We start from the raw sequence: 13,484 nt of genomic DNA, 5'->3' as shown, positions 1-13,484 counted from the left end.
TTTTCTGTCTTTCCCAGAAAATATCATCCAGGTCTCTGTGCCAACTGAAAACCATTTCTGGCAAAGGGACCCTTAACAACTATACACTTAGCAATTGAGGTATTTTGTCTACTCTTTATATTGTTAGTGATATTTTGCGTGCACTTTCATCTCTAAAATCTTTGTTATAGGAAATTGGAACAATTTGGCATAATTTTGCTGTAATTCTGTGTAATTACGCAGCAGCAAATTAATACAGTTACGTCACCCCTTGTGGGCCGACTTATAAATAAATGCTTGCTAGTTTTTTTTTTACATCTTTCTGAGTCAAGAAAACAGCTGCACAGCACTTCTGATGACCAGGGCTCCGCATGTAAAGGTAAACAGGGTCACAAGCCCCCCCACCCCCCGGCCGTACTTTGAGTATCACTGTCATAGGTCAATCAGGGCAGCCATAATGCAACCATTATTGTGACCTTTGTGGTGTCCCTGCTATTGTCCTTTCTATTAAATGTGTACGTGAAACTATTACACAACCTTTTGGACCTGCTTGATGTGTTTTTTTTGCATTCATTTATGTACACGTGCATGCATTTTAGTAGTATGTGTTTATATGTAAAAGGGAGACTATGGCAAGATGGAAGAAGGAACAAGTGCTTCAATAACATCAGAGAGTACAAAAAATAATAAAAAATAAAGACAGCAGCGACAAGGCAGGTGGTGGGGGGATGGGTCAAGCAGGGAAGCAGGAGGGGATGGGGAGATGGGCAAGCAACGATGGGAGAGGGCGGGAGGAAGCAAAAATGAAGGGGTAAAAAAAATACCTAAATTGAGCAGGATCAGCGCTTAAAGTTAATATGTCATTGTAGAATGTAACTGGTTAGCACTTAAAGCGCCACCACCATCGGCTCATGTTTGCGCCATGGCAAGACAGAAGACAGAGCTAGCGCTCCAATATAATCGGATCGTGCAAAAAATAAAAATAAACAAGTGCTGCTTGTGTTTTAACAACTTTTTAAGAAATGCATTTGTTTATGTACATGCACATGCATTTTTGTGGTATGGGTGTATGTGTACAAAGGAGACGGCCTGAAAAAACAAGTACTCCTGAGTCAATAGCTGTGCAAACTGGGAGCAGTGTAAGGAGACATGCACATGGTTTATGTGCTATGGGAAGGCCAAACACAAGAAGAGGGCATGACGTCTGCATGCCATGATGAATGGCATCAAAGAAAATGAGAGCGACACTGAAGTTTACCAATGGTAGGAGATGGGCAGCCTGTAAAGCCTAAGATAGACCACAACACATCCCTTTGAGACAGTGCATGCGCTGTCTAGCCGAGCCCTAAAAACAATAGATTTCGGACAGGCAAAACCTACTGGCTTTGCCAATACTTGTTGTGTTTAGAAACATGGAGATTAAGTGATTTAGAAATATTCACAAAATGTTGAACTGAGGCCGAGGGTAGGTAGATTATATGGAGTACTTTCAAGAGAAGATGTTGTGTAAGGGCCAGAGCTGCCGACTATGGAGCTGGTAAACAGGGTTCAAGGTTCAAGTTTCAGAGTCGGCTTAACATCCTTGATTTTGGGTAAATCACAAAAATGAATGTGCCCTTTTGGAAAGTAACTGGTGCTAATGTAAAGTGCTCCAATACTGGGGGTGGTTTAGGCGCTACATAAAACTGCAACAAAAAAAAAATGTGAAAGTAGAGTTGGTGGAGCAAGGGACCTGGGGGCAGAGGGGATCTGTGCAATGGGAGTTCAGCATGGGTAAGCAATGACGGGCGGTAGGTTGATGGGCAAACAATAGAAAATGCAGACTGGCACAGGGAGTTTAATGTTTCCTTGTGGAAAATAACTGGTGTTAATGTAAATCGCTCCAATACCTTCAAGTAGTATTGGCTCTATATAAAACTGTATAAAAAGTTTTATCTGGTGCTAATGTAAAGCACTAACATATCTTCGGTGGTGTTGGCGCTACATAAACATGCAAAAAAAAATGAGAAATATTGAGAAAAGCAGAGGCAGGAGGAGGGAATTTTTGCAATGGATTTTAGCGGGGCAAGCAGCGATGGGCGGGAGGTGGACGGGGAACCAACAGCAAATGAAGGCTGCCACAGGGAGATTACGTGATTTGGCCGTAATCACAAAATGTGGACCTGGGGCCGAGGCTAGGAAGATGATGTGGTGCTATCTTGGGAGAGGATGTGGCGTAAGAACCACAGCTGCCAACTATGGAGATGGGAAACCGGGTTCAAGTTTCAGTGTTGGCTTAACATTATTGATTCTGGGCAAATCACTTAATCTCCCTGTGCCTACAAAAATGAATGTGTCCTTGTGTAAAGGAAGTGGTGCTGTAAATATAAAGAACTCCAATACCTTAGAGAGGTGTTGGCGCTATATAAAACTGCACAAAAAAGTAACTGGTGCGAATGTAAATCGCTCCACTACCTTTGGGTGGTGTTGGCACTATATAAAACTGCGCAAAAAAACCTGAAAGAATCACAATGTTAGGCTGGTTTACAGTAGTGAACATGAGGAACTCCATCGCATTGGCAACTAAATTAAAAGGACTACTTTTGTAATGGACACTGAATGCAAGGCAGACCTAGATGACATCAAGCCTCAGCCTGGCTCCTTTGAAGACGATTCAAGTTAAACAGCAATGGTGCAGGGAAACACTTCACTAGTGCATCAGGAAAAAATAAGAAAGTGTCCTGACAGGAGAAATTTAAAGAAATAGAGTCCCACCATATGAAATGAGAGGCAAAAAGGTGAGACATGAACAGTTGAATCATTTCGCAAAGGAGAAATGTGGCAATGCAATTACAGCAGACGACACAGGAACATTAGAAGCTCTGACATGCCCTGTGATAACGCATACCTGATTCACTTGAGGTCTGATTTTCCAGCTATCAACACCATTGCAAAACGACCACATATGGTGTAAACACGCACACACAGCTAGTGCCCACATGCGCAGAACATAAAGAGAGACTACAAGTGTGCCAAGTAAAATTAGCTGTGCATGCATGCTCCAATCAGCACATCTGCTATAAACTAACAGGACATTAAAAGGCAGAAAACCACCCCTCACTAGAATGAACCAGACTACAATGGTGGTTTAAAGAAGCGACAGGGTCGGGGGATGGAGTGATTTGTGGATGTGGCAAGCACCAGGAGGTGCAAAGGTGCAAGCAGAGATGGAATCTGTGGACCTGGCATGAGGGTGGGTGGAGGAGATGTAGCTGGTAAAAGCATTAGCACTATGTAGAGTGCTGAAAATGAAAGAAAACATTAGGTCCTAAAAACTGAAGCAGTGGATGTTTGCAAGTACTTGGTCCATGCTCTGCGGGGAGGGTTAAACACAAGAAGAGGCAGCACCATGCATGTCAGGGACAAATGGTGACCAAGAATTTGAGACAGACTATGGAGAGAGGAAATGGGAAGGCTATGGGTGGGCTGAGGAACACCAATTAAACACAACATGTCTCTTTGCGACATCGCATGCGCTGTCTAGCTGAGACCTAAAAATTGTGAGAAAGTCCATTCTGGCAATAGAAGTATGTATTAATCAACTTACAAAAAAACAGCCCTTGACAAAACATATGGATGTAGGTGAAACCTTGGTGGACTCTTGGCTTATGCAATGAGGAAGAATCTTTTGCATACTGTTGCACTTTTTAGCTCTTTTTTCCACTTTAGAGGAAAAACAGAAGAAAAAACATTTTTGTAATTTTGCACTGCTGAATTCACTATCCAACAACTTTTGCAACTCTGGATGATCTATTGGTTTATTGGGAAAGCGGCATGTATAGCAGCTTGGCTGCAGCATCATGTGTTCTGACAAAAAGCAGTGTTTATGTGTTCTCCATATTAAATCAGTTTACCAGAATTTACTCACTGTCTCAAGAAGTAAAAGAAAGAGGCTAGGAGGGGTCAGATTTTCTGAATTTGCTCCCCACACCTGGAACACTCTCCCCCAGGCATAATATCATCAGCCAAACTCTTTAAAACCTTACTGTTTAGACAAGCTTATGGCTAACTTGGCTGCTAGTTGCTGCTTCCATTACCTTACTGCCAAGAGAACTTGGTGTACGTGTGCTCTATAAGTTACATATAACATAATATAACATAACAACATGTGCAAACCATAGGCAAGCTAACTCAATTTTTCACAGAAAGACGAAAGTGCAATAAATACCAGAGCTTAGAGGCTTCTAAACTAATTGCTCAAACAAGTTGTCCCTAGGACAACCAAATAAACCACTGTACTGGCTACAACATGCAGTCAAGGTGGTGTCAAGGGTAGCATGAAACAGATATCTTTACAATAGTTAAAAGGATGAATTGGCTGTAGTTGGTGTCAAGAGTAACATTTAAAATGTGTGTTCGCGGGCATAAAATGCTTACATTTTCCATATAAGCCTGACTTCTGCCTGAAAAATGTTTTGACAATTCAGAGCAACAATATTAAAATCCATAGATGACTACGTCATACAGGCTACATCTTATTATGCAAAGCAAAAGGATCCACCTCAAAGGAGGTTTGAAGGGATGTGTTTCCTATCTTGGTAAGATGCACACAGTGTTTGCTTAAATACCCCTCACACACCAAAAGGAACCTTGGTGTCTTGCTTCATCTTAGGGTCTTCCCGCCCCGCTGCGGGATGGGCCGTGCCAGCGACTAAGCGGGAGCACTGATTTTACAGTACCATGTGTGGTGTAGAGGTAGTGAGAGGAAGGGTCAGGGGCGGAAGCAGGAAAGTAAATTAAAAAGAACCTGGCCTCATGGACTTAAGAAACTTAAATAGGTCATGGAGGCTGGTGCTGTTAAAAAGGTGGTTCGGAGGTATCCTGTGTGTGATGTGCGGATACTCCTGATCAAGTCAACATGTTTCGAAGCATCAAGGCTTCTTCATCAGGACTAGGAATGAGCCCTTCAGTACTCACTCTGTTGCTATCAATTTGTGCTGGAACAATGTGCTATATACAAAAAACTGAAACAGGATGCAAAATATCATGCACTCTATACAGTATCCAAACAGTATTGCTAAAATGTAAGCCCAATCAGTATTTCTGAAATGTAAGCTAGAATAAGCAGAAGACAGTGCTCCATGAGCTTTTTATACAGGTGGGAAGGGTGTTGCCACTGTATTATCGTAGTCAGCAGCTCCTCGCTCCAGATAACACCATCCTGCGGCTCCGTGGTGTGTACTGAAGGGATCATTCCTAGTCCTGATGAAGAAGCTTTGATGCTTCAAAACATGTTAAGTTGGTCAGGACCCTTCCTCTCACTACCTCTACACCACACATAGTACTGTAAAATCAGTGCTCCCGTGTAGTCACTAGTCGTAGCACGCCCCGTCCCGCAGCGGGGCGGGAAGACCCCTATGATGAAGCATGACACCAAGGGCCCTTTTGGTGTGTGAGGGGTATTTAAGCAAACACTGTGTGCATCCTACCAAGATAGGAAACACATCCCTTTAATCCTCCTTTGAGGTGGATCATTTTGTTTTGTATGAATTTCTGAGGAGGACGTATCCACCTCCAGTGCCCACGAAGGGCACTACCTCTTCACTCCCTAATCCTGTTTTTTCGTACATCTTATTATGCTCATTTTCAACATCTCACAAGTAGCAAATATATCTCTTAACTGGAAGATATCCCTAGCATCCCATGCCTTCCATGACTGAGCAGGAATGCCCCTTCACAACACTCCAGAAACAGCACACTCAGAAACTACACACCTTTTTATCACACAAAACACTATGCATGCACAACCAGTCTACAAATACAAACCCACAAACTACACAACTCACATCAAAAAACATCTCTCATGAACAACAATCTTAGGCACCACAAAATATACCTTGTTTCTGGCACATACACCAGCATCCCAAACACACACACACATCAGTGCTTAACACTCATTTCACCACCACTCACACTACTAAAATTGATTGGAAGCAGTGGATAAAGTGTGCAAAATGGACTTGAAGTGTTAGGCGAGCAACAAAACTAGAGAACTGTGATCTGGCTTCCTGTCATGGCCAGTGGCGGCCACTCCATTAGGGTGTTGGAGTCCCACCCCCCTGCTTTCTCGCAGTGAGCATGGAGCCTACATAGAGAAAATGGTGTCCCTACTGGTGCCCGGCAGGGCGCAGTCCGGGACTCCCCACCAATCACAACACTGCCATTGCAGCGTTGTGATCGGCTTACAAGAGGGAAGGCAGCTGCAGCATGCCTGTGCCCTGTTCCTGTTTAGAAGAACGCGGGACCCCTACCCAGGAGCAGAGGTGGCGTGTGCGAACCCGGTCAGGTACGTTTTTTTTTATTTTTAAACCAACCCCGCGCGACCCTCCCCCCACGAGTATTGCGAGCCGCGACTCGATTGCAACACGGCACTTACATAAGGCAGTTTATTTATTATCTGGAAGTCGTATTCGATAGTATGATGACCCTATTAATCTTGGGGACTGTATTTTACGTCTAGCCTGGATGTTAAGGATTATACATGCATTGTTCTAATGTCAGTCGGTTTAGAGTAGTATCACGCTGAGGTACCGCTATGACCCATTTTCAATAAAGCATGCCTAATTTTTATTTAATGACAGGGAAAGTAGCTGGACCAGCATCAGGAGCTCGTAGTAAGAAGTAAGTAAGTAATTTGACTGGCTCATCAAATGAAGTGAACACCAGTTGTAATATCGTTAGTGTTTGGTGCCTCTACAAGTCGATTGCAAGGTGGATGCCGTGTATTGCACGCTACTTGATCAAAGTTGTGGATAAGATTTTAATACTGTTGTTACTGTGCAGGCATTTCCTGATCCGCATTCCTGTTAACTTTTCTTCGCAATGTAGCTATTCTGCCCTCGCTCATCATGTTCAATGTCTGTGTCTTTGTGGTTAGTGCTTTATACCTCAATCCTCATATTGCAGTCTTTTTGTGTGGTATCTCGCTGTTCTGCAGCGCTTCAAATCCTGTCCTGACTGTGACTCCCTGTGGTTTTGGTTGTGCTCTGCACTCTTCTGCTGCAGGGACAATTCAGTGCCTTAGCCTTCCACAACAGCACTACTGCTCTTTGTTTACAGTGTGTGGGTTCTCATTTGCATCCCGTGTTTACATTGAGCTCTAATTCATTGGTTGCTCTGTCCCCTAACGAGTGATTGGTAAAAAGTCAAGACGTGCACTGGTGCAATATTGGTAAGTGTTGGCATTTTACTACCAGTATCACTATTGCATTTGTCTGCATCCATCGATGAACACACTTACCAAGTCAGGTTTCTATTCTATTCCATTCATGAACTCACCCTTTCTTCCAGCCCTGCATTCATGTATGCACTCACTTATTCAGTCATTCATCCATGCCCCTGCCCATCCATGGACTCCGTCATTCAACTGCTGACTCATTCTCCCATTCCCTCACTCATCTATCCACACATCAACACACGTGACCAGCCATTAAACAAACTCTGTCAAATACAAAGCAGCCATGCCTGTTGAATGAGGAGCTACATGAAGCAAACCTCAATAAAAATGGATGTGTCATAGCTAAAGGAAAGATTAGCTACAGAAGCATTATTCTATATTGAGTGTTCCATTTTAGATGGAAAATTTAGAGTAAAACATATTGGCAGTCGTGCATTTAACATATCCTTAGCAACAGAACCAGGCTTGTAAATGGCATTTACATTATGTATGCAAAACAGCAATAGATATACAACCATTCCAGTTCAGTTCAGAACACAGTGTTCTGACTTTCATAACTTTTATCATCTGCTCTTCCAACCCTTGTTTACATTCCTCGATGCAGCTGTGTATCACTCACAACTGCACACCAGGCTATCAGCTCTTCCCACCTTTTTCACACAGGTTAAACACACCTACTTTCGCAATGAAATCCAAGAAATGAACCATGGGACATGCTTCCTCCCAGAGTACACGTCGTAATTTGAATATATGCTTGTCCCTCGCCCATTTTCTACAGAAGACTTTGACTTCTAAACTATTAGATGAAGGCAGGCGTGCAACGCCCATTGGGCTCAACGGGTTTCAGCCCCCCCCACTGTGTGTGTCAGCCCGGGCTGAGACAGCTTTCCGGGCACACACACAAACAGTTTTTGAGCTGCCAGCCACACCCGAGTACTTCACAGGTCTTTAAAAGACCATTCACTTGTTAACAAGGCAGGCTTTGTTGTTTTTTCACACCTTCTTAGAGCCCTTGCATCTCCACTCTGCCTATGGCTTGAGTTTCAGAATTGAGAGTACTGTGCAAGATAAAGAGGGAATGAGTAAAGGGCAGGCCCTTCTTTCCAACAAAAAGGGAAACTTGCAAACAAATAATGGATGTGTGCTGTCTAACCAGTGAAACACCATTTGCACTGCAGTTCATTATTGTGCAACTAGTATGAAAAAGGAGGTAAAGGAGATTAAAAAGCAATTTAACTCAGTTTTCATTAAAATTGAGCCAACACTGATCAGAATGGAAACAAAACTAGTCTCATGCTGGCAAAGTGCAATGCTGCGAAATGACTTCTTGGGTGCCCGTTTTTGACAGAATCTATTACGAAGGGTAAATATCTTGGAATGACCGGGACTGGGCTGGCATCGGGGTTGACACAGTTAAGTGTATATGAAGAATATTGTAGGAGAGAACAGGGTCACGCTCATAATAACTACAGCAAAAGTACGCAAGCAATCCCCTTCAGCAAACAGAATGGGCTCAAACACCAGGTGCAACATTGAAGACCAACTTCAGAGATCTTGATCTGAAATTAGAGCAGTTTGGTTGGGGACCAAATGGCTGTTGCTATATAGACCCCGATTGACTTCTCAAGGATTGGATGTTCCAAGGAAAAATGTGCTTTGGGAATGAGAATGCACAGTTTGTTGGGCTGGGAGGACTGATACAATTATTGTGGGTTGGCTAGCAGTATGGTGGTGTATATACCTAATCGTCTTAGTTTATATCTCTCAGAAATTGAGTAAATGAACCGTCTTCTCAACTTCAAAACAAACTAATGAAATGTTTCACAGCATGACAATTAAGGAGTCCATAGGAGTCGGACATCAGTTTGGAGAAGTCTTTAAACTTAGCTCATGTATGTTTTGCACTACTGGCATCTTTGATTGGTCTTTCGGTAGTGGGTATCATGGGCTGGCCTTGGAGTATTAATTACCTGAGGCTGTTGACCAGAGTGCTATGTATCTGAAACCATCCAGGCAACCAGTGGGAAGGGTGAAAATGTGACTTTCTTCAGGCTATTTAGTAAAAGCACGGGCACTCTGCTGGTCAAATACGCAGATTGTCCTCTATAACGCATACAAATTGGCAATTTCTTAAATGATAAATATTTCAATCATATTGCTTTATTAACCTTTCTGCTTCCTCAAGTTTGCTTGAAAATGCACCATTTGTCCACTCTTTATTTCAAACTTTTCTTGTGGGGAGAACCCCCCAGAACCCATCCTTAAGTTGTTCGGGCTCGCTTGCTACGCTCGCTCACCATAGTGTAGTACGGCAATAATTTTACACCTCACCACTTTCAAATGTCACCAGCCACCACTGGTCATGGCAGGCAAATGACTAAAAACAGGAGAAGGCCAATGATTATGCCAAAACAGCTAAATGAAACGAAGATGGGAAATTCCCTGCTGGTCCCATACAACATAATTGTGATTCAGAGGGCTAAGGCAGGGCCACTGAAATTATGCAATCTTGTGGCCACTGCATTTTTTGCATTATTATGATTTTGAAACATTTGCCACATAATCCATCATCTGCTACATAATAAGCGGATATTAACAAAAAAAAAATGTTTCTAGCTCAAACCGATCAAAAGTGACCAAAGTGGTATGTGTTGCACAATGTTAAAGGTCATTTGCAAATGGTTAACTGGTCAGCCTTGAGTGGCTTATTTCTGTATTTAGTTATTAAACTGGTCCTAATGCGGTTAGATCCTTGCCCAGAGCGTATTACCATGTGTAAAATTTACAAAATAATGAGGCAATACTGTCAAAAAATGTGCTGCATTATGCTGTTTAATTTGCCTTTTTTCTCTGCATAATTTAGTCGTCCCACTCGCATAATTTGGTGCTCACCTGCTGCATAATTCAAGTGTCAATGGCTAAGGGCTCTCTTGATAACCCACAGGCTACATCCAATGGCGAATGAACACTCACACAACTGCACTTCATGACCAACTCCCAACACACTCAAGCAATGAACTAGAGAAAAAATTAAATTGCAGGTGCTCCAGCTCTACAACCAGTCAGTTCTCACTCACACTGAAGCCACCATGACAGATGGACTGCTCTCTCCTGACTGAACACACAACACAAAGTCAAAATATAAACCTTAATTACCGTAGGATACCCAAACCTACAACTAGTCTAGGTTCATGCAGCCACATCCGACATGTATAAGACTTTACCTTGACCTAACACACCACATTAAAAGAGAAAGCTACGTAATCGTAGGATCTCCGACTCTGCAACAGCCAAGGCCCATTCACATCACAGCTACCACTAACTCAGGGACTGATCTTCTTACCAGAACAATATAACATAAAGGGGCATATTTACTAAGATATCAGGCAGTGCAGAGCAGCAAGCCACCTTGCTGTGCTGTGATGTTTTATAGGGAAAGGGCAGGCATGCGCCTTATTTAACAATATATATGCACTCCGGTCTTTTTCCAGTGCAAGGGTGCCTGTGTTGAAAGTAGGAGTGTTTTTTGCGGGAAGGGGCACCTTCCTGCACAAAAACAATCTCCTGCAGCACACATAGAAAAAAGGAAGTAACGAGGAGAATTAAAGATATTTCTCCTTGTTACGCCTCATATGGGAAGGCGTGGCATTCTGATGCATTCCCAGGTCTAACAGCATTGGGGAATCTAGAAATTCCACAGAATCCATGGGTGGATGAGTGGGAACACCCACGGTCCACCCATGAAACGCCTTCCCAGGGCAGAGTAACGCAATGCACCAGTTTGCACTGTGTTGCGTTACTCTGTATTTATCAAGCCACTTGGGGTCACTCAAGTTGGCCTTTTGTGGCTTGATAAGTCCAACTTAGATTTTGCGTCGCCCTTGCACCCCCTGATGCAAGGCCATCGCAAAACATACATAAAATGTCAAAGCAACTCCTGCATTGCAGGGGGAAACAGCGCATGCGATTGTAAACACATGCAATGTAAAGGTGTGTATTCCATTGCAAGTGGCTATAGCTCACTCCCCACTACAAACTATGGTTGTGACGTTAATTGGAGCTGTGCCACAGATTTCGACAGGCCACTTTCTGAATTGGTCTGCCTCATGCGCAAAGGCATGTGCTAGAAAGATCTTGTTCTGATGATGTGGATGTTCTATGCACCACCAGGCACAACACCATCCCCATCCCACCCTCATCTAACTACCTCATGTAAAACGCGTAATAAATTTTCGGAAACACCCTGCAGCCCAAACGCGCAGACGTGTAGTAACTCCCAAGCGCATCACCCTCAATTGCATTCAATGTCTAGTCTTATCGTACATGGGAATCTCCCCACTTGCCCATTTAAGGGCTGCAGTAGCCCCCTTCCTGGGCCACTCTCATTTCACAGCCACTCCATCACGTTCACAGCATCTTTTTGAAGCAACTTCCACATTTCCCTAGAAAACTGGAGCCAAAGGAGGCCGCACTTAAGGCCCAGGCCGCTGCCTGTGTCACTCTCTGCATCTCTTCTGGGCATATGGTACCAGGCACACGAGGGCGAGTAGAGAGGGAAAGAAAGAAGAAAAGAGAAGAAGAAAATCGAGGCTGGTTTGAACATTTTTGCCAGGGCTGCTTTTGAATCCCAGTCTGCTGCTGGTTACATGTTACATCTTGTAAGCTCATTAATACCACCCTTCTAGGAGCAGATAGATCTTCCATGCTCAGAGCATCTACAACACAGCAGCACTCTCAGGTACCACACATTCTTTCCCGGACATTAGGACATGGACATAATTCCCGGGCCACCATATTTTGGGACAAAATAGTGCACCTATGTTGAAACAGGGAAAACATGCAGTATCACTGTGTTATTCCTCAATTTTGAGGCGCAGAACTTGGAAGGGAGAGGTAAAACTGTACCTGGGAAATACTGCACCTAGGAGCAGTTTCACGTTTCCGGTGGGAAATACTTTCCCAGCATGTCTGAGAATTTCTAGTGCAAAACCAAATAACCTATGATTCTCTATGGAACGTCTGCATTTCCCAGACGTTCACTGAGGACACAACTGAAACCAGTCCATGGCCCGCTTGGATTACGGTTTACTGTTTTCGAATTCTCCCGGCGGCCAACAACATTTACCTTTTTATGATCTGTGTGATTGAGTAATGCATTAATTAACTTACCTGCCCTGCTTGTGTGTTTCTCGTTGCACTTCTCTTTTTTGTCTTTGAAGTCTACTGCAATAAAGAAAAAAGAAAACATGATCAAACAAGCATTGGCAAAGCCAAAATGTCTAGTGCAACGGTTCTTTTTTTAATTTACTATTGCAAGTATACAGCGAGAAAGTATGCAAGCCGCGACCTAAATGTGGCTGCCACATACTGACAATAATATTTTATATGAAAAAAAAAATACTGTGGTGCCAGTGATTGTTTTGTCAAACAGTAAGCCTTTCCGTTGTGCCTTGCATTTTATCATTATTATTATTGTTTATGAAGGAGACAAGAATAATTTAGCAACTAACCAAGCACTCAAATCACAGGCAGCTTCAATTTACAATATTGCATTAAATACTTTATCACATATACTTTAAAAAGGGGTGCAGGCAAAATAAATAGCATGGGTTAAAATTTAATATAAAAATAAATATTATAAAAACACATTTTGAACCAGATCTGCCAATGAAGGAAAAGGAACTTTATTCAGGCAGATATTAACAAGTTGCATGTGCTTTGAGCAGTCACTCGAGGTGAAGGGAGCCACTGGATAAAGTAGGTTAACCCATTGTCTTACGCTGTATGCTGTGGAGAATGGAAACAATCTGTGATTGACATATAAATAAACCAATGGATGAAGCATGCTGGCCAAAAACACTCTATGTATGCATATTATGTATGAATTTCTTGGGAAAACCATACTCTGGTGAGACAATTAAAGTTGCTGCACATGCCGGACCTAAAGAAGGCAGACGATCAAAACGATTTACAAACCTGTTGTTGGACATGAAACACTCACTCCTGTACTTATGGGTCATGGGGTATATCCCCATGCAAATGTAGCCGGACTCCTGCCTCTAAAGGGTACAAATCCTGAATTTGTATACTGACACTGTCAGAAAATTGACAGGAAACATCTAAATTAAGACTAGATTTTGATGGTGTTATTCTGGCATTTTTAGTGAGGGGACACTGGCAGACATTTAAGAAACGTACTGGGACTGAGAGTTTGACCTGAAAGGATCCTTTCACCTCTGAGCTGGTGACCAGAGAGGCCAGCTTTCAGTCTGTCTGTCTGTCTGGAAGA

At 42.9% G+C, this 13,484-nt stretch overlaps 1 protein-coding gene across 1 annotated transcript in view; it reads right to left on the bottom strand.

Annotated features, from left to right (window-relative positions):
* Positions 1-13,484, bottom strand: part of LOC146817714 (gamma-aminobutyric acid receptor subunit rho-1-like) — a 416,531-nt gene that overhangs the window by 319,778 nt on the left and 83,269 nt on the right. The window contains exon 2 of the mRNA XM_085611171.1: positions 12,365-12,418. Coding sequence (XP_085467297.1) covers positions 12,365-12,418 — 54 coding nt within the window. The remainder of the gene's footprint in view (positions 1-12,364; positions 12,419-13,484) is intronic.

Source organism: Triturus cristatus, chromosome 6 (assembly GCF_964204655.1).
Source record: "Triturus cristatus chromosome 6, aTriCri1.1, whole genome shotgun sequence".
Classification (NCBI taxonomy): Eukaryota; Metazoa; Chordata; class Amphibia; order Caudata; family Salamandridae; genus Triturus; species Triturus cristatus.
This window is presented reverse-complemented; position numbering and strand designations above follow the sequence as displayed.